The 23,061-nt window shown below is 37.1% G+C and overlaps 1 protein-coding gene across 1 annotated transcript; it reads right to left on the bottom strand.

Annotated features, from left to right (window-relative positions):
- Positions 1 to 3,692: 3,692 nt before the first annotated feature.
- On the bottom strand, positions 3,693 to 23,061 carry LOC140230953 (probable isocitrate dehydrogenase [NAD] subunit alpha, mitochondrial). The gene is made up of 11 exons (XM_072311095.1): positions 22,989 to 23,061; positions 20,861 to 20,908; positions 20,163 to 20,246; positions 18,480 to 18,652; positions 17,524 to 17,653; positions 16,592 to 16,725; positions 15,902 to 16,004; positions 9,635 to 9,699; positions 8,965 to 9,049; positions 7,666 to 7,818; positions 3,693 to 7,094 (listed from the first exon to the last, which is right to left on the bottom strand). Exons 1-11 carry the CDS (start codon positions 23,013 to 23,015, stop codon positions 7,011 to 7,013), a joined length of 1,086 nt encoding a protein of 361 aa, XP_072167196.1. The 5' UTR covers positions 23,016 to 23,061; the 3' UTR covers positions 3,693 to 7,010.

The following is a 23,061-nucleotide window of genomic DNA, read 5'->3' as shown; positions in this document are numbered from 1 at the left end:
ATGTTTTATCGTATCGCAGGATCAGAGGCAAACTGCTGGTTACTATTTGTAACATTGCTATTTATGTGTTGCCTTTCTTTGCAGTCCTTTTCACTGTTTCTACAACAGTGATACAGACACAATCTTACCAAAAGTACACAGTTAAATCCAATAATGACTTGAGTAATTGCTATTTGTATTCGAAAACAAAAACAAAATGACTGTATTCTCATCATTATTCTGCTATTGTCAAATTTAACTTTTATTTAACTACCATTTGGATTTGTTCCTGATATATTTTGGTTTGCAAGTTTTGTCTTTATTTTGAAGGATATCTCCCATAGCTCTTTCACTGAAGCTAACAGTACTGTCATCTTTTGGTGCCAGCAAGTTCCATTTATTTGTCTGTTAGGAAGCACACGCCATATGCAGTGCATGGGTCTATCAGGTTGTCGGATGTGGAATTCTGGAACTTGAGTGGTTACAAGTATCAAAGGCTCTCACCTGTACTTCATAACTCAGAGTGGATGGGGAAAAGGGTTGAGAAAGTCTGAAAGTTCTTGCAACGAATTCAGTGGTTGTTGGTGGTAGAGCATTCTGGCAAGCTACCAGTAGTGATGACCGAGTACATGTGAGAAGTTGAAAGGACCGTTGGGCAGTAAGAGGACAGGGAGTGGTGTATTAAAAGTGGTCCATTGGAATTCTCTTTTGACAGGAGTAATACCGTCCAATTCTGCTGATGTATGTATGAACATATGCCGCAAGACGTACCTGTACAATGATCTCCTTGGCCAAAATTCACGAAGGTGGTGGTACAATCTTGTCCATGGTTTAAACCATGGATTGTACCACCTTCGTGAATTCGGGCCCTCGTGTCCAGCTAAATGTGTCAGTCTCCAGAGAAATAACTTGGATCTTTTCCAGACACGGAAGCACTTGTATGTGGCAAAAAGCAAGTGAAAATTCATCACACTCTACGTACAAATAATTGAGTGGGATGAAAGAACTGCTTGTCATGAAAAATTGTTTCACATGTACTAATGTCGCAGGCCTTCTTTGAAGAAGAGATGTCCTATTTAAAATGATCAGATATAGTATGTTGATACAGAGTGAAATCAAGTGTAATGTATATTGTTGCTATGTTGTCTAGGGCATATCTTGCAAGCTTAGGTTTACATGTATGTTTGGATGTTTGAGCTGGTTTGAGACCAAAATCTGTACATTTTGAAATATTTGTTTTTTCTTTTGATATGATACATTGTGTAGAATATATGCTCTATTTGTAACATTTTTGTTGATTACTGATTTAACTCTCAGAAATTCATATTTAACTTTTCATGTTCTAACATCTTTTGACATACATACTATGGAACCTTGTACTGACTTTTCATGAAGATGTTTAGTTGATATTTAAATTGTTATAGGCTTCTCCGGGGAGTTAACCCTACACTGTACTGAATTATAGAAGAACTATGTTTTTGTAAGCAAAATGCAATGAAAATCGTACCTCTGAAAGATTTAAGGTCATCTAGGTCGATATATGTGACACATGGCATTCATAAATGTATTCATAATACTTCACAATTATTCATTAGGCCAGAAGAGAGACTACTGGTACATAGAAAAAAAAAAAATATCTGCGAGTTCGTGTGTAGCCAGTTACTGTTTATACCAAAACCACAGCTATATGAAAGGAGAACAAAATGCATCATACTGAAATAAGCAGTATCTGTGCAACATTTTGGAGGAGATATTAACAATTTCTCCATCTTGATCAAAATGACGTCATGATTTACTGTGCCCGGGGCGCAGTCGATTAACTGTGCCCTGTAACATGTTAAATAGGTTTGGAGACAGTCGCAACCCCGTACACATAGATCGTTCATATGTACGCACCAATGATACGACCGCCACGCATTCGATCAGCGTGCTGTAAAAGAGACTAGCAGTCACTGTGCCCTGTAAATAGGTTTGGAGACAGTCGCAACCCCGTACACTGTACACAGATGATCACTCATATGTACGCACCAATGATACGACTGCGCCGCCGCGCTGTTGATCAGCATTGATTACGAGTGCTGTAAAAGACAGTAGAATCTATATTTTCGGTATTTATATTTAGGAATCTATATTTTCGGTATATAAAACAAATAATGACTGCTTGATATTCGGGGCACAGTTAAAATTATGTAGGCCCTCAGTGATGTGAAAACCATAACCATGCCCTCAGCTTCGGGCATAGTTACGGTTCTCACATCACCTTGGGCCCATAATTCTAACTGTGCCCCTCATAGCAGTCATTATTTGTATACTAGTTAATCAGTATTCTCCATCCTTTGCTGCAGTACTGTATGTTCAGAATTCACAATTTGTGGAGTAAGATAAGTTCCAATAGATGTTGCAATTGAATTTGCATTTCCATGAGTGATAACATAGTTTGTATTGTCCACATGTTTGGGCAAACAGCTAATGTAAATCCATTACACATTATTCTTACAGCTCCAATGCGCCTACCAAAGGTAAAAATCACTAATATATGTGACGTAGGATGAGAAACTGTAGTGTACATATAATGATTACCAACCATTTGCAACTGTTGTTAAGACTTCTTCCCGTCAAATCAGGACATTTTTAATTCCTTTTTATACTTTCATATGAACAGCATGTTCCAAAGCTTCACTCGCCTCAGTGTCAGTATATGTGATTTTTATGTTATCAGATAATCATGTCTCGTAATCAGTTTTCCTTGTTGTGTTTAAATTTATAATAAAGGAGTTGGTGATCTCAACAATTTACATGCAGCAGTCTCTTTGTGTTTCGGCATGAGGTGCGAGCCATCTTTCTATAGAAGATATGGCGAGGGAACATGCAAGTTTTGCTGAGTCGTGGGGAAGTTGCATTCCAGTGATTGACAGATGAGGTCACAATAGGAATATTGGTTTGGAAAGATTTTTTTGTGGGCGTATCCAGGTAATCTGAAGAAAAATAGAAGAAAAATTAGTAAAAAATAAATCATGGAATGTTTCTAGATATTCATTTCACCACAAAAGTGATGTTGAGGGTATCATAAATCAACACAAATCAACATGCATTTGTATTTCAGGGAGCCTTTAACGAGTGTAACATTCCTATCGGCATGTAACATGTTAATTATTCTGCAAGATATTTTAGTACACAGATATAGTGAGAAACCTGATATAGCAAGGTACATGTACAACTGTAATTGCCAGAGTTTTTATTCCCCTGTGAAAAGGTCAATTCAAAGCCATAGGAGACATTAGCATCATTACAAAGCCAGAAGACAAGCTCTTGTACGTCAGGACATACTGTACATGTATACGGCATATATTTAGTGGGTCTAATTTTTCATGTATCGGGAATCGCCAACAATTTCGCAAGCATTTTAATTTGCGATTGTGGAGTAAGTAGAATGGAGAAATGTATTTGTGCTTGTCACATTCATGTTGAGATGAGAGTTAATATTTTTGTGTGTTTTTGAATTCACGAATAGTACCCAACTTCCGAAATTCGCGAAAATAAAAACCTTGCAAAAATAAAAACCTCACAATATTTTCGGTGTACATGTACATGTACACAGTATGCGTTGTTTTTATCTCCTGATGAAGATGTTCTCAGCTCTTGCTGTGGATGCCAAACACTGCTACTCTGTTTAAGACTTTCTTGTGTATTACAATGACACAAAGACTCGAGAGTTCCATCGGGCAGCAAAAGACTAAATTTATTATTCCATCAGTACGTTAATAGGGTCATTCACAGCCTTCATTAACCAAGGAATAGCCATTAACAGTCTCTCCGCGGCATGGCTTAATACTCAAATTACGGGGAAGGGAAGACGTAGCAATTCAGTCTTCTCGGAGAAAAACCTTCCATCAACCATGGCTTCAACCATTCTAATACTCAACACATTTACACAATGTTGTGCGATACAATAACATCTGTTTAAAAATGAGTTGAACAACCACATGTACTGCAGGAAAGCTCTGCCTTAAATCACCAGAATAACCAGAAAACAATCTCATAAAATTGCATGAAATTGCACAAATACAGATAGTGCTTTGCAATTCCTGTTTTATGACACATTTCATAGAAAAAAACAGCCCTTTCATGCAAAGTACATCACAACCAAGACAATAAATATTTTCATTCTACAAGTTATACTGTTTAAGAATCAATACTCTTGGTATGCGCAACCACACATATCAAAAACCAATGAACCCTTTCTTCACTTCTGCCAGTTTTTTAATAAGCAAAATAGAAAAGCAGATTTGTGCGGCACTGACTTCAAGTGGTATAAAGGAATGCTATTGTGCTACAGGTATGTTAGGTATAATAATGGCAAATGCACATGTAGGCTAAAAAGTTCAAAGTGACTTCGAGGTACATTTTCATGACTACAACCTTTGTTGATGTACACTGATTTCTTGCTGGTATTCTCTGTCTTAAATTCGCTCCAGCATGCTGGACACATGCATGTTTCAAAGACTGAAGACAGTTAAGTTTCACTGTAAACAGTTCTGAATAGAAACAGATAAATGCTGGAAACATTTACAGTACTAGCATTCAACATGACAATATGAACTGATTTGCATTCACATAATGTGCAGAATTAAACCAAGTGTATTTCAAAGCAGCTGTTTTGGTGCCTTGAGTTCACTTTAATGGAGTCGACTTACATGCAGTACAGGAAGCCAGTTTGGACTTTCATTTTTGCACAGGAGCACCAGATAATCATGTGCATCAATAGCAGAAGTCTTCTGTCTTCTCGTTTCCTGTCACAATTGTAAATTCTCTTATTTTAAAACGACAACAGAAACATGTCAGCATTAGACCTAAACTTTTGACCCTGATGTAACGACTTATGAGAAACTGACGATTGTCTCAGCAAATTGCTTTGTCCTACATACATATCAAACTTGAATGAATTCCATGGCATTTTTAATTGTGGCCATAAAATTGTGAAATTCAAAGTTTGACTCTCGCTTTGGTCTTCACCTCATCTACTGAAAAATCACAAAATGAAATATAGCTCTTTCAAAACTGTTCGATATTCACAAAATACACTACTGCTTAAAATGAGAACATTCAGCCCATGACCTTGATTACCCAAGTGACCTTTGTTGTAATAACCCCCAAATCTAGGGTTCATTGTGGCATGTGACACTTATGTAACAAGTTTTCTATAGATACTGGCAGCTGTTCCAAAGTTACCATAGTAGCACATATAAAATATACATGGAACAGAGAGATGACAACCCACTATGCACTGCCCTCACAGCACAAGCACTATATGGAAGAGACCAAGAAATCATGCTCGACTCTCAAAAATAAATACAGTTTGTTGCAGCCATGCAGTCGGTGTTCCACCGCTATTTAAGACCAAGAGAGAGAGGAACTAAGGATTGCCTTCTGCGAAACAAACTGCCCATATACCTTGCACATGACATGACTGACAACTTTTTACATTGATCTGTTCAGGTTGAGATTTTTTTTTTGGAGACATGCAAATGAAAAGGAAAGGGGCCTACACCTATACATGACAAAGTACTGGCCAAAGACACAGAAAAAACACTAATCTGTAAAGATGGGTTAAATATGGGGATTACCGTTTTGTGCATTTTAGCTAAACAATACACATATGAGTTTTGCGTCTAAGGCTCAAATGCGTAAAATATCACAGTGCTGTATAAACAGTGCTGTTTTTTACTATAAACTGTGACACTTTAGCATCAAATATGAGAGCATATCGTCTGTTGAGAATGAGAAGGGCGTTAAGTGGTCGTGAACACTATGGGTTTAGTGGCAACTTAACGCCCTTATCATTCTCAACCGACGATATTTTGTGTCATCTCAAGTGTGCTTGTACAAAAGAGACCAATCTGGACGACCAACTCCTAAAATGTCACCGCAAACTGTGCAGTAACACCAGAAATCTTGTGAAATTCTGTGTAAAAGAATGTGTGATATCACTGCATAATTGGCGTGTACTCTGCTACACTTGAGATTCCACTGCTGAGTGGGAAAAATCGCTTGACATTTAGACAGAGAGGCGAGTTATTTTATCTTTGATGATAAAATTGCATAGCCTTATTTCATAGTATGCAGAGAAATACTGCCATTGGCAGGGCCACATATTGCACTTGTCTTTGATTTCCGTGATATGTGGGCCCTACGTGTAGCTTGAACAATATTTTCTTGTACCCCACTAACTCCATCCTGTATATCATGAAGGTGTCATCTTTGTGCGCTGTCTGCCGACAATAGAACCCTGAACAGTTTAAATAGTAAGATACTCATGTTTCTGTGAGAGACTTTACATCTCTTCTACACAGTAACATTGTTTGTGACTCGTACTCTGTTTCCCGCTCACCATTCTATGCACATATATATATAAACACAGGAGCAATGGTGTCCTTGTGTTCGGTCTACAGTACCTTACATAACACACAACCTGAACATTAAATTCTGTGTTAAAATAACATTACCTTCAGCACCAGCAACGCTTCATAAACCTGAACAGATATGTACAGAATCAATGAAACAGGAACATTGTACTCAACTATATATAAAAAAAAAAACCAAAACCTAGAACTGTATTGGAAAGAAATAAAAAAAATCCTCATTCAAGTGTAAGCTTACATTTTTCATAACTCAAACTTTTAAAAGGAATCAAGGAAATTAATCGTACCCTATTTTGAAGCTGTATTATTTTTGGACCACGTCAGAAGAATCCTTTACACTGTTACATAAGTATAAGTAAATACTTATTTGTCCAGTTTGTGTGAAGTTAGCAGGCATGCATTGAATTTCAGATGGTTTATAATACCATGAGTTGAATAGCAAGATATGGTATAATGAAAGTACATGCTACTATTTCACACACATATAAATAAACATTTCATCTTATAAGAAATGATAAAAACACATTTGAAATATGTTCTAAATCCAATTTAAATATCCCGTGGGTGCATACTAGAGTGTTTGAGTGACCAAATTAGAAGAGCTCCCCAGGCCTATGCCATTGCTTGGATCTTGTCACAAATTGCCGCAGTGAACTCTGAGCAGGTGGATGAGCCCCCAAGGTCCCCGGTCAAATGCTGTCAAGATGTGATGGGTGTAAAAGGAAAGAATCAAAGATGAAATGATTTGTAGATCTCAGTACTTGAAGAATCTACTTTTCCTTCATAGTTGCTACAACATTTTTTTGAAGTGTTCCTGATGAAATTTGACTTCGATATGTCATGTCACAGGCAGAGCAACAGTTATTATTTTATTTTTCATTAAAACCCAACATGCACAAGTGTGAAAATATGCTTTACAGGAGCATTCACGCAAATGGCTCTTTCATTTTCTGATCACTACATTTAATATCAGTTTTTTTTTGTGTGTGTGTGTGTGTGTGTGTGTGTGTGTGTGTGTGTGTGTGTGTGTGTTTCAGCATGAGTCTTTACCTTGCAGTATTAAATAGTAGATCACAGAAAATTCAAAGACACCTTTCATTTTCTAATGCCTAGTCCTACAGCCAAGTTTCCAGTTTGGCATCTGATTTTATACTGCAAGTAAGTCAGCATATAAATCTTATCTAAAAGGAAATGATCTGACAGATTGTGAAAGGCAGGGGAATACATTGTACTACATCTCAGACCTGCATTAGAGGAGTTCACTCACCTGACGTTCACCAATGACCTCCAGACAAGCTGACTCGATGCGGTGGGCGTGGCCCATCAGTTCCATGTGACGAAGCATCATGACAGCACTAAGTAGCAGAGCCGTGGGGTTGGCCTTGTCCTGTCCTGCAATGTCTGGGGCTGTACCATGAACCTGCAGCCAGGGAACAGTGGAAGATTTCTTCATAAAACCTTAATAGTAATTCGTCAAAGACACACATAGTTTATATATGCCCTCTTGAGTTTTTCACCTTGTGATACTTTCCTATTATTCACCGCCACATAATATAATTGTATTTCACAGGTAATGTATACATCACATATTTCTCGAGTATGATACAGTTTGTATTTCAAGAAATGGGACATGCTCACAATTTTGTGAGTGATTGAGTTTGCTATCGAGAACCATAATAACAGAATGAGAAAGAAGTATTATCACAATATTCACAAGAAAAGTAGCAATATCCCACCCAAGAGATGATATACAAAGCATATTTATGTCCAGGGAGGCAATACAATCTTTGAGTTATTTACTTTGTGCATGTTGGTTGACTCACTATTTTGTGAAAAATAAAACTGATGCAAAATATGCTGAATACTGTAAAAGTGGAAATTTTCGCGGTGTTGAAATTTGTGCGCATTTCGCGCAATCAAAAACTAGCGCGAAAATAAAAGCATGCAAATATCTTTGCTTGCCATATGTTCCTGTAGTTGATGTCTTGATACCGTGGAATTCAAAACACGCGAAACTCTTCTTATCTGGCCGAACAAAAAATAATCAGTCGCGCAAAAATATCCACTTTTACAGTATGCAGTTGTCACTGAGGTTTCAAACCACAGTGCCACTGTGCTATTGTTCACTGCCACATACATTACAGCAGGAAAGTTTCATGTTAATGGTTACACTTCTTTATCATTTTTGTTGAAAATAAAAAGCCAAACCAGAAGAGTAAACATGATATTATATTTACTTAAGCATTCAGTGTGAAGTGGTGGTAATAAAATGGCAACACATCACAAAAACAAGGCCAAAATCATTGATAACAGACTCTGAGAACAGCATGACTATTAGAAAGGAATGATGACTATTGGCAAATTAGCAGATCTACCACTCTAATATAAGAAAAGACATCATGTCAATAGGCCTACAGTGCATTTTTCATTACAAAAATTAAAAATAAAATAAAAAGCTTAGCCACATTCACATTGTACATCAATGCTATATATGTACAACAATTTGAAAACAAACAAGGTAAACATGAAACTTTATTGAAGATGAAATGTTTCCCTGTAAACTCACAGATTCGAAGATGGCCACTCCACCAGCACCAATGTTTCCACTGGGTGTGACACCAAGACCTCCTACCAGACCAGCACAAAGGTCACTGTGGTAGTAGGAAATCAAAAATACAAGACATAACACTTTAATAAACAAGGCAACAAATCTTTCTGTGTGACCACATTTTCAGAGCTTCCATGCTTGGTGATTATTGGGTGCCATAATAATGGGTGAAAACAAATATCAAGCCGTCACTACTATTCTAACCACATGAAAATTTATTTTATTGGTCATGTGAACAAGATCATGAAGTATTTGGTGAATATTTGGAAATGGAAAATGTGGTCATGAGTTTCTTTACATACAAGTATGTGCCATGAAATGAAAGCTCCAGTATACTCAAGCGTGAAATTATCATGATCAGGTGCAATCAATCAAACACAAGTTACATGTATCAAGACATCTTGCAAAAAAATGGAACTGATACAAACTCATCCTTCAGTACATTACAAGTAGCATTCATTTACAAACCTTCCCCACCCCTAATAAACCTTTCACTTGGCTCACATGTTTGTGGATCTTTCTTGATTTGTTTTTCATTTGTTTTTCTTTTTTTTTTTTCTTTTCTTTTTTTTTAAAGAGTAGAACTATACGTTGAATTATGATATTGGAGTCCACGAGTTGCTCTTACCTCAAAATGTCTCCATACAAGTTTGGCATCACCAACACATCAAACTGGGATGGATCTTGGACCATCTGCAAAAGTTGGAAACAGTGGGTAGTAAAATTACTCACATTGTGCAGTATGGCAGTACATGTACGCAGGGCTGTATTACCAACTCTTTCTGAACCATACAACCAATTCACAACAAAATTCTGAAATCTCCTCACATAAATATCTATAGCCATTGCAAACCATCTGTGCCAATGAGCACAATTTAAAGGGGATGGCTAGAAACCGATCAGTGGGAATCAGTGGGAATGCTGAGGGATGATTGTTCCAATCCTTGTGGGATTCAATTAAGAGTACATTATATATCTACTGTTGTGTGAAAATTATTTGCTTCAGAACGGTCTCATATGTGTGGCGCTCCGACAAAATGAGTCATAAGTCGCACGGGGAGTTTTCCCGTAATGAGCCGAAAATGAAGGGGAAGCACTACTTGGGTCGAAATTTTTTTATGACGGATTTTGATTCCTTTATGTTTTATCTGTTTGTACAGAAAATTTCAGCGTGTGAAAATGAGTACAAGTGTCCCAAATCACCGTTTTTCTGAGACAATTTTTTTCGGTTACATTTTTTTCGAACGCTCGCCTTTGCGTTGCGTTTCGCACCTATTGTTCTTGCCAGATCGAGACTCCGCCTCCGTTGCTAGGGTGTATGCTAATGAGGCACTGCTCTTGACCCCTTTGAAGACAAAACAAAGCATGGTGCGCGCGGCGGCGTCGGCGGCCAAGCGGCGAGGGCTATAGAATTACGCAATAACAGTGAGCTGACCAAGGCTATTGATTGCATGACCAGCGAGTTTCGTTTGATACATGCACTCCATTTCAATGAGTGGTGATTGACATGACGCACAAATCGTACTGAAAAAAATAATTCCAACGAACGATCACGCAAAATCTATGATACTTTATCTATGAGCTAATACAATGATCACATATCGAACTCGAAACCTTTTTTTTATGCGTGTGTGTACTTTTACAACGGTTATTAATTGGCCTCATTAATGAATTTGTTCAAATAATCATAACTTTCGTTCCCTGGTATGTGACTTGCTGTTTAAAGTTCATCTCTGGAGATATAGTAGGACCTAAGTTGTCAATTATTCTCGTTTTTATAAAGTCGACAATTTGTGTGATAATTCGCCAAATGTATGCAATGCGTACTATTATTTCCCTGGTTAATGAAACTTATTGCCTTATTATGGTTTGGGCCGTGACGGCATGGAGAGAAATAGGAAGACAAACATTATTAATGCCCAGATAGCTCGTGTTCCCTTTGGAGGATATTCTGACTCTAGTCATCTGTGTATTTTTTTAGAAGTAGGACCTATTTGAGAAAGGGACAGAAAGCTGTGTCGCTACTCAAAAGTGTGCTTCTTCATTTTGTTTTGTTTTTTAATCAGAATGTTTGTAATGAAAGCTGTTTGCCGTGTATTGCGTGTAGCTGACATGTGAGAGGTCAAGTCTGCATAGAATTGGGACAATTGGGTTGGCTAACAGCTTTGCCAAGTAGCAGCGCTAATTGCCCATTGAATTGCGTATTCTGAGGAATTTCGAATGAAAGAACTCGGACGGCAATGTTCACGCCTTGTATCCGAGTAAACCCCGCATCAACGAAGCCTTAAACAATGAAAGGTAAACTTCCTGCTATCAAGGGGTGGATAATCACGCAATCAGTATTCTTTCTTCGCCATTGATAGCAGCATCAATGACGGAATGGAGCAACAGTGTTGGAGGATCGGCATTATGTCTGCTAATTTGTAAAGGAATTTTTCAGTCTCCTTTTGTGTTCAGAACCACAGTCAGTGACGCTAACTTACTCTATCTCCTACAGGCTATCGTTATCATCTTAAAACGTGAATTTTATGAAAGGCTAAAAGTGATCACGGAATCAGTTCTCCCGCGTGACACATGCAGGCTTTTATAATAGCATACCAAGCTTAAATCGTTTACATGTATAGAAAGGGCGGGGATACACACTTATCGCAATCATCCGGATTTGAGAGTGATACATTCTACTACTTTTCTTCATCTTTCCCCCGACAAAGACCATGGTAATTCAAAACAAACAAACAAATAAACAAACAAACAAACAAACAAGCAGTTGATTTATATCAGAACGTAGAGATTTTTTTTTTTTTGTGTTTCATGTATGTATAGGTCATCTCTTGATGTATAGTAGGCATTTGTTGTCGTTTTTACAGCGTTTCCTAATAAATGCCTATAGCGAAAACCCAACAAAACTTCTATCAAGGAGGGAAGGGAACTTAAATTTAAATATCACATAGTTTACAGAAATCAGACATGTAAATAAGGCAATCATATACATCCGCACGGCCGATTGTAATCTCTTACTATGATTATCAAACATGATCGCCTGCATTTACGTGCTTTTTTCTAATTTCTTGAACTTTGCCTCATTTTCTCTCTTTTTTTTTTAAACAATTGCTCGAAACATTTAAAAATCGTAACACAGTCTGCTATCCCACAATATAATATTCCATTTGATTTGTCACTTATTGTTGGTCGGGTGACGCCAAATGTTGGAATCTCGAGCGATGATACACGGCATTTTGTTTGTTGGTTTTCGTCTCATCGCTCAAAAGAATTTTGACTACGATTACAAGACATAACTGATGGTTTACAGAAGTGATCATCAATTCAGTAAGGATTAGTCAAGTCATGAATTCACTTTACCCATCATGACTGTCTAACCGAACTACGACATTGTTTGGGTAACCGCGCCTTTTTATTCTCATAGTTCAAACTAATTCTTGACATAATCAAAACAAATAATTCTTTATTAAATTTCTCAAAATACTCAATAGACGGCCTAAGTCAAAACTTTCTACAAAGATTGCCTATACGGCAATCTTTACTAGCCTAAACAAGTTTTCTAGAGCTATCAGTTCCCCCTATGACAATGACTTCGATCGCGTTTTGAACTTGTATCGAACTACTTTCAAAACAGCTATTACCTTTGTAGTTCGATTAATAAACCAGTCTTTTGAATTCATAACCAACATTCGTAATCGTAACAATACAGTAACATAGTACTGCATGTCAATAAAAGTTGGAAAATGTAAATGCTATAATAGTAGCGCAAAAAAAAAAAATGAGTAACGATTATCTTCATACATTCTAATTCCTAGTGATGTCGCTACGAAAATGACACATGGTTTGGTTCAAGCAAATAAAAGTAAAAAGGAATGGGATATACTTCTAATGATAGTACCACGCCGTACAATGCATTTCACTGTATTTTGTAACATTTGGTTATGTTTCTGTGCGCTTTACGTATACGGAAAATAAAAGGCAGATTGGTGCTATTAACATGCTAACACGCAACGCATTCAAAATGTTTTTTTGAAATACTAGTACACCGTATACAATATAATGTTTTAGTATACGGTTTGAAACTTTGAATTTGCGAGTCCTTTATGAAATTATGAGCAGGTTTATTACATTATCAAGCAAAAATTAAAGTATTTAGGGGTTCGGATTTGCGCAGGAGACTAACAGTGCTATATATGGCGATCGTTCGCAACAGAGACAATCCTCTTCAATAGATATACAATGTAATTCTGTTTTCATGAATTGAAAGAGAAACGAAAAGAAGTCAACTTTTTAACTTCATTTAGCTTTCTCACCAATTGAACTTGATTTGATCTGCCATGCATTATATCGCTGTGTGTTCTATTAATTATATTAAATCATTTAATCGGCGTGCTTGTTTTTTATGCAGAATATCACAGGTAAGTTTAATTCATTGAAGTTCATAATGTTTGTACATATGGCGTGTTTGTTGTTTTCTATTTTCATTTTTATAATATATCACGTGTCCATTATCTGATTCTGACCACGAAAATATGGCGACTGTTTAAATGCGGAGCATGTACTGGAAAACTGTAATGTCTCCTGCCAGTATAGACAAACTAATTTCTAGTCTATCCCCGCTTAAAATTGAAATGAAATTGAACAAAAAACAAAAAACAAAACGAGGTTCGACTTTCAGTAGATTTCAACCGTTTTGTATAGTGCCTGATTCATGTAATGGACACAATTCTATAGCACATAAGCAATCACACAACTTTCGTGAATAGATGTGTCTTAATAATTGCATCTCATGGAAGAAAACTCGTCTCCTTGCCTGAATTTTAGCTTCTTCCTGTTCAAGCTCGCGTGAAAGAAATAGTTGAACATCAATCGCAATCATTAAGAGACGCACATCCTTAGAAATAAGCACAGGAGTACTGAGACACACTACGAAATAAAAACGGGCCATTTATCGCTATTGACAACGCATGACATTGAAATGCTTTTTTTTTTTCCTTGGGGGAGGGGGATAATACAATTGATTATTCTGAAGGTTCGTTAATCACACAATGAAAAATGGTTTGCTATTAGCTTAGGTTCGTTAACAAGAAAATTAAATGCGGTTCCTTTCCGGTAGTTCCTTTACCCGAAAGTAATCAAGCAATCATTTTTTTTTCTGATAAGGTTTGTGAATACAAAACGAAGTGAAGAAGGCCTAAGTATTAATTCTGAATATTTTTCAGTATTATTATTTATGATCCACCTCTCAAACGCAGAAAGATTGTAACTGCACATGTGATGTTAAAAAAAAAAATCCGCTTAAGCTACAAGTTAATTGTTTTTTATATGCTATGCTATTAGAAAAGTGACTGAGAATCATTGTAAACCCAACGTGAAGCTGTCAAGCCTACATCAACCTTTGCTTCTGATACTTCTGATACTTCTGATAAGCGATAATTACTGTGCACGCAACGCCTATAAAGGAAATGTGCCTTTATGGCGGGAATTCATAATGTTACGGCTGTATACAGCTGCAGCAGAAAAGACGCGAAAGCAGTTTTTGATGCTCTGCAACATTACGACCATGTGCGTAATTTGAGGGTTTTAAGTACACGCAAAGAACACGATCTCAAAAGACGACTATCGTTAATCAACTTCATTGACTTTTTCTACCGATGCTGTCTTTTGAACCCCCGCTTAGAATAGGTTCTCAGGTTCTATTTAATAGGTATTGGTACTTGCTAAACGCATCCTCTTTAGTTTCCATTGACAACAACATGGGAGGAGAATGGAAGCGATGAATGCCCTCGCTAAAAGACGCTTCTCGTAAGACGCATTGCGTGCCCGCCTACAATAGGTTCTCGGGTTCTATTTAGGTATTGGTACTTGCTAAACGCATCCTCTTTAGTTTCCATTGACAACAACATGTATGGGAGGAGAATGGAAGCGATCAACGCCCTCGCTAAAAGACGCTTCTCGTAAGACGCATTGCGTGCCTTCTTTTCTTTCTACTGTTTCCTATTGTTTGTGAGTTAAAAATTGCGGCAAACCACAACGCAGCCGACACACAACGCGTACCGACTCATTTATGCGGCGGCAGCGGCACGGACACAAACGCGCCGAAGTTTACATTCGGGCTGCCGTATTGGTCAGAATCGTTCATGATAGACCTGTCCTGCGATTGGTTGATTATCTTACCTACCCAAGCTATCGCCTTATACGGTAGTGCGTGCGATGGAGCGTAAACGCCGTCGCTAAGCAGGACAGTTGTATTGTTTCGTCCCGTGAAAGAAACAGGTTGTGAGCATGAACATAGCCTGAACTTTGACAGCGATTTTCTCCGTTATTTAGAAAATCAACTGACATAACAAACGTGCTTAATATTCGTTTTTATGATCTATAGGGATGTCGAAATGAGTTGTATTACATATCAGTGTAAAGCTTAGAGTCTGTAGAATTCACTTATAGGCATAACTACGATTTCATTTTTTGCGACTTTTGACTCATTCCGACGGAGCGCCACACATATTCAAGTAATGTGCAGATTAAATGCCCCATCACTGACCAGGCACGCTAACCTGGAAACCTTAAACTGCACATTACTTGAATATGAGACCATTCTGAAGCAAATAATTTTCACACAACAATAGATATATAATGTACTCTATGAATCCCACAAAGATTGGAACAATCATCCTCCAGCATTCCCACCGATTCCCACTGATCAGTTACTAGCCATCCCCTTTAACTATGATGTTGACATCTATCATTTTCAGTTCGTTTATTATGTCTGACTAGGAACTCACAAAATGGTATTGTATACAGACATGTTAGCAACTCAGATTTGTGTAACTGGCAAGCAGACGTATATCATCTAAGGAGTTTCACTGAGCAACCACATATGAAGGGTGCTTACATTCAGACAGACTGTGTCGAGGTAGACTTCATTGAATCGGATGTCTCTGTGCTTCTCAGCAACCTGTCTGCAGCATCGCAGGAACAAACCATCAGACATCCTCCTACACAGAGAATAATGGTGTGGGAGAGAAATCAAAATGAGAAAATAGCCTTTAAAGGGCCCACAAGATATACAAGAAAATAAAAACATGCCTTGAGTCACACATTATATCCAATTTTGTACAGTCAAATCCATGTCTAGCAATAATTTTGGGGTAATACACAAAAAAGTGACTTTATACGCAAGTGGGTGCTACAGCAATGGATATACAAGCTGGGAGATATGCAATTTTGATGCATTTTCAGTGAAATGTATTGGCCCATAATGAAAGGAAACATAATGATCCAATTTTAATCTTAGTTGCCTGACAAGGCCTACAACAGAAAACTTTTTTCGAAATCAGGTGACCCGACACAAATTCTTAGTGGCCACATGCCACAATTCCAGTTGAGCCCTGCAAAACAGCAACACCTATCATGCAAATGTGGATTCAAAAGTTCTTTGCATGACACAAATTGTCACACCTAAAGATTAAATGAGTACAGAAAGGTATGTTTTATATGTTTTTTTAGCCACGATGAACAATGCATTTCATTACTGTCCATCAAATCCTGTTTAAAGCTCTGCAAAGCAGAAATTTTGACTCACATGATGTTAGCTTTGTGCACTGCAGTGACCGTGTGTCTATTGTTGGCCTTGGCGTACTCAAAGGCAAACTCAGCCACCCGCATGGATGCTTCCTCGGTGATCAGCTTTATGCTCTGTACAACACCATCCACTATCTGCAGAAGATATTAAATAAATGGAAGAATCACAAGAGTGAAATGCCACTGGCAATCACTCTAGAATGCATTTTGTTGCAGCAGAACTTCTTAATATACATTCAGTCTTCACCATTAGCAAAGTGATCTACAACTCCACACAGACATTTGGAAAAGCCTTATCAATCTGAATCAGCTCTGGGAAGGTTGGGAGTGAAATGACAATAAATACCAATATTTTCTTGGTATCTCCAGGTTACAAAACAAGAGCCACACAGGAAACTTAACCTCACCGCTACAACAATGTCTTCTAAAGCATTCTTCACTGTGGCATCTGACTATTTAATCTGGAAACAGATCAATCATATTACACAACATGAAGATGATTTGCAGGTAAATGTTAAATGCTATAGAACGTAAAGATATACATAATCAAAAATGTAAGAAACTGGGAAAAAAGAAGTGACATTATACTGTAAGATTCAACTGAACTGCTATTCCTAACAACAGTAAGAAAGTCAAGATTCTGTGATTAGAATGTTATAAAACATTGTTGGTATGAACTGAGGATAGTTGTTGATAAGAAATTAGGCAAATAAATGTAAATAGAGTTCTGCCATTAATTTTGTTTTCACTTATTGAAATTCGGACAATTTCTGACCTCGTACTTATGAAAAGAGACATCACTTCTTTTCTAATCTTCTTCAGATTAAGACCATTTCCTTTACACTGTGAAGACATTAAAATCCACTTTCCTCTCAAAGCCCTGTAAAACTGCTACTAGTAACATGAAATGGCAGAAAACGATCAATCACTCACCAAGTGTTCAATTCCACTGTACTCTCCCTCCGTGTTTTCTCTTATTGTGACCAGATCCACATTGTCATACACTGTCTTGTAACCTTCGAGGGACTTGCAAGGTCTGACATTGGCATACAAGTTAAACTCCCTACAAGGATACACAGATATACAGTATCATTAACATACATGTAGTACACAAGGAGAACAGGCAACTAATTAACTGATGAAACTACACTGTATCTGTAGGAGACTTAGGTGGTCTGGGTAATTGCTGTCAGGACACTGTTGTGGAAGGTACCCTGTATTGACCAAGATTACAGTCTTCTGGCATATATGTATTTTGTAATACGTTTGAAAAGTGACATAATATGTATGATATGGTAAATCTGGTAAGTCTGACCCACTCCTTCTAATGTAAAGGGTAAATTCATGCCATTCAGCATCTGCCCCAGATATCAAGGATAAAATCTTCAGTACTGCACACAGCACGTCATTTCCTTACACATCACACTCACTTTACTCCATCTCCTGTAGACTATGGTAAACACTACAACTCAAATTATTTCAACCTGATAGATAATCTTTATCAGATTTAGATAAAATGCATTTGACATTTCTGACACGCTGTAAAAATGATGATAATTTGATGATTAAAAAAAGCGTGGGTGAAGGAAAATGGTGAAAATGAAAATGAAAATTTTTCATGCAGTTTCAAAAAAAAAAATGGAAACATAGCACATACAATGTACATCAAGTTTGAGCAATCAATGTAGATTATTTTATCATCTAGATAAACTCCTAAAATAACCCAGTTAACTACAAAACTCCATATGATCTCCAACAGGTCATCGGCCAAAGTTTACATTCACTGCATGGTTTGATTGTAGACCATGCATCCATATCAAGTCATAAAGGTCAGTGTCAGACTCTGTGGGATATGATTCTTATAACATATTACCACTACTTCAACTTACTTCCTGAGGGCAAGATTGAGGCTCATGTGACCCTTGCCGATGGGTGTGGCCAATGGTCCCTTCAGACCAATCTTGTTCCTGTTCATGGACTCCACGGCAGCGGGAGGTATACGTGTGCGCCCATCGGGTCCTTTGACCGGTGTCACATCCACTGACTCCCATTCCACAGGAACCTGTTCAAGACATTATTTTGTGGATCTTCTTTTATTCTTTACAAAAACAAAACAAAAAACCCTAACCAGGTGAAACTTTGTTAACCATATCTCTGTTTCCAACCATAACAGCAGCATAAAACAAGTCTTCTGTGGATATGCAAGAGAGAAATAAGCTTGAATGCATAAATACATAAAATGTACGATTAAAAAACACAAAAAGACAAAACTAAACAAACTTTTTAGTGTGCAGGTCATATTTCTTGTAGATAAAGAATGAACTAGAGTTGAGGTATTCTTTTATTTCAAATCAAGAGATATTTGCTTTCCCGACTAAAATGTAAACTCTTTTCCCTTTCGCTCAGTTTTTCTTTCCATATTTTTGTCTGCGTTGACCAATATTTTGATGTATAGAATAAATCAAATTATTTGCACACTCACACACACACATATATATATATACAATGTATATATACACACACACACACACACACACACACACACACCAAAAACTCCCAAAGTATGGTATGAGTCCAGCTTGAAAATAATACCTATGACAAGTAATACATATTGTAAACACACCCCAATACATACAAAGGATATGCAAGATAATGAGAGCAATACACTCATACCAAATCTTTGACAAAATAAGACTTGTTACTAGAGGGAGTTCATTTGAAAGCAAAAATTAATTTTCTCTGACACATCCTAACCCAAGTTCCATAACCCCTCAAAATGTACAGAAAATATTATACATGACACAACAATATACTTGAAAGGCAAAGAAGATAAGAATATCTTATCAATATACAGTTCGACCTCGATTATCCGGCCTCCTTTTATCCGGAAATCTCTATCATCCGGACGCGTTCACGCAGTGAAGGACTTTCTTTTTTCATCCAAAAATTGAGAAAAAACAGTGACTTTAATGGATCTATTTCACTCATTTCATAAATTGTGCATGATAGGTTTCTCAATATCTAATGAGATAAAACATGTATGATTTTCACATAAAGATATACTTTATTTTTGTGAAGAAGGGACTACAATTTTGCGCAAGCTAGCATAGATTACACCACCGTTGTGGGGTACGCTACCTGCCTAGCTGCCAGTGCACTGGGACGGCAGCTTGGACGGCAGCTATAACATTGTGTCTCCCATATCCGGCCAATTCGCTTATCCGGATGAGCACCGGTCCTGACATGGCCGGATAATCGAGGTCGAACTGTATTTAAAATCTGTAAGGTTGCTTTTAGTGTTTCATTAAAATACGTGCCAACCACATACATTGTACCAGGAACTACCAATACAAGTTAACAAAACCTCAAAGACATTTATATAAGGACATTTTTAAAAGCTGAGGATTGAAAACAATTATAAATAAGAGGATGGATAACCTGTGAGAAGAAGACTGCTTCTACTGCCAAAACATAGATGTTTCATGTAGAAATACTGCTACACTACTCTTACATTGAAAAAAAAAGAAAGAAAAGAAAGACCTAACTTTCTTGTGATGACAAGAAATACTTACATCAGCAGCTCTAAAGATCTGTTGAACAGCAGCAGATATTTCAGGTCCAATGCCATCACCAGGGATTAGGGTGACATTTCGCACCTATTGAAGGAAAGACAAATTCTCAAATAGTCAAAGTCAGCAGAGAAATGGATTAGTTTCATTACCTCTATCTCAATTAATTTTGAATGAAATTTACTACTTGGCTTCATGAAATCTCAGAGACAGATCTATTTAATGTACTTCTTTTCAATGAATTTCAATATGATATCACAAACCATCTTTGTTAGTAACTGTCCTTTTTTCTTTAATTCAAGAGCACAAAGAGTATCTCCCTATAATTATCATAGCATCGAACTGCTCAAATGCATGATGGTTCTGCAGCAAAAATAAAAAATGACTGAGTACAGATCATTTAAAGAATAAAGTTAAACTATTTGCAGGTAGATGCCAGCTGATTTTGTGTTTGGGTTATTGTTCACAATCCAAGGTTTACTGCAAAAACTTATGAAAAACTATCATGGTGGCATAAAGTGTGGGTAAGAAGTGAGACTTTGCAATTACAATGTATTTGTTTGTTTTTGTTACTAACTTTTAAGAGATTGAAGGCAGCACTGAATTAGTATAGAGAGAGAAATAAAAGATGTACTTTAGATACATCAGTGATGGTATAAATCAAGATTCAGTAGACACACAATTAAGTTGAAATCACTTACATTATGGGAGTAAAATCTCTTGCACAGATTGCTGTTCAAGCCAGTCCTCTATTGATGCACAGAAACACAAAACAAAGAGAGACAGATCTCTGAGATTCTATGTGAGGCTTCATACAGTAGAAATTACTTCATTGCAAATGCACTACAGTAGAAATATAAGCAGGAATGCACACAAAACATGTTTCCTCTATAGCATTTGTCCAGAAATGCATCTCTTGTAAATAATGCAAAAACAAACAAACTCTTAGGATTCACAAAAAAAAAAAAAAAAAAAAATGGTTCAGAAGGTCTAGAACAGGGCCTTGACCTTTGTGCATTGACAAATTCTAAATAGATCTTTCTTCTTCAGGTATTCTATTAGTGGACTGTTAGACATAAGTAGACATCACTGCCTTCTTCCTCTGGCTCAGTCTGTCTCCTTCAATCTTGAAGATTCTTGCAAACTTTGGGTGTGTACATGTTAACCACAGTGGGATTATTTCTGCAACTACTTGAACCTTTCGGAGACTTGTACAACTTAGACCTCCCCAAAAGTGACAGAATAATCAGCAAGTTGATTGTGGTCACTCTCAAGGAAGCAGAAGTAGTACAAACCTGTAGTAGTAGTAGTGGTAGTAGACGAAGAAGACGACGATAACGAAGAAGAAGAAGAAGAAGAAGAAGAAGAAGAAGAAGAAGAAGAAGAAGAAGAAGAAGAAGAAGAAGAAGAACTAAAACTTGAAAACCTTCATGACGTCAATAACACTGATAATTCTTACATAGACAGGTACCGGTATGGTATTACCGGACAGCATGGTACAAATTCCAGATGCACACATTTCTGCGTACTACTGACATTCAATACAAGCAGGACTTTGTAGACTAGCCTCACAGTGTTAAATGGGCCGAAATTGCAAAGAATGTGCCACAAAAATGTAAAAACGCTAAAAAATTCACACTTCACCTCAGATCTAGAAGAAGATGTCAATCTAACACAAGATTTCATTGCATGAATCGGTCAAAATGTTCTTGTTAGATCTTTTAGCACCATACAGTACAAAATTTGAGCCTCATTTGCTGATTTTCTCTTTGTTGTCTGCTCAGTGTGACAGTGAGAATGTGTAGAGTGAATCGTGGATATGAACTGTGATTCTGGTGCAAGTGCAAGATGAGGAAGACATTGACTAAGTCTATTCCAGTAGTGCAGTACTATTACTAGTATTAGCATTATTACAAAAATTGTGTCCGGAATTATTTATAATGCGATTTTACACTGCGCTAAAAGACAAATATTTGTAGAGCCAGGGTAGCTTAGGGCTAAAAGGCTTAGTAAATATAGTTAGGGGCCTATATCAAATTTACCTGAAGTCTATTTTCCCAAAATTGGAGCAAATAATTTTCATAATTTTGCCAAATTCGTAATTTTTAGGACTTTATGAATAACTATTGCTATTTTTGGCCGAAATTGCATCCTCTAGGCTCTGACTCTGAGTACGAGTCTGAGTACGGAATTCAGAGCCACACACAAACACACACACAAAAAGTGTCCAGTGATACGATCCACTCTCTTTAGATCCTAGCTAGAGTCCTAGAAGTGATCTAATAACTGTTGGGTATTCTACAAATTACAATCAAAGCCTGAAAAAGGTCTATTTTAAATATTTTACATTGTTTTACTTTACAATACATGTAGGCCTAGGTAGGCCTAAAATAAATCCACAATTGTGTTTTCCGAAGAATTCAATTTGAAAACCTGAATAGAAGATAAAATACATAGAGTAGAGTTTCTATAGAACTCTCAGTGACAGTGTATTAGAGACCCATTGGGGCATTGAGTAGAACTAAATAACGTTAGACGATTACTTTCTCTCTAAGTCATTGAAATTAAATTAGAATAGGTCTAACAATAACGTTAGAGTCTAAGAAATCTAGACAGTCAATCAAATTAAATTACACACACAATTAACAACGAATGGGACTGACTTTCCATGCCGCTCGCTCCTCTAGAATCTGCCGATCATGGTCTGGTTAGATATTCGATGTGTTACGACGAAATTCTGTGACAGATAAGAAAATGTTAAGCAGCAATACTAAGGACTGAATTAATTCAAAGCTCTCAGTTAAATAATTTACAATCTAAACCACTCACTAATGCCGTCCACACTTTACTCGCCATATCCGGTCAGATTTGCTCATTCAGTCAGTGTAGCAGGCTTTCCTCC

Source organism: Diadema setosum, chromosome 7, assembly GCF_964275005.1.
Source record: "Diadema setosum chromosome 7, eeDiaSeto1, whole genome shotgun sequence".
Taxonomy (NCBI): domain Eukaryota; kingdom Metazoa; phylum Echinodermata; class Echinoidea; order Diadematoida; family Diadematidae; genus Diadema; species Diadema setosum.
The sequence above is the reverse complement of the archived record's forward strand: the minus strand, read 5'-3'. Positions and strand labels throughout refer to the sequence as shown.

Excerpts from the sequence above, each read along its gene's own strand:
- LOC140230953 (XM_072311095.1), bottom strand. The coding sequence starts at position 23,015 with ATGGCGAGTAAAGTGTGGACGGCATTA. Across the intron at positions 16,005-16,591 it reads GTGCACAAAGCTAACATCAT|GAGGATGTCTGATGGTTTGT; the intron begins GTGAGTCAAAAT and ends TTCTCTGTGTAG. Across the intron at positions 9,050-9,634 it reads TTGTATGGAGACATTTTGAG|TGACCTTTGTGCTGGTCTGG; the intron begins GTAAGAGCAACT and ends CTACTACCACAG.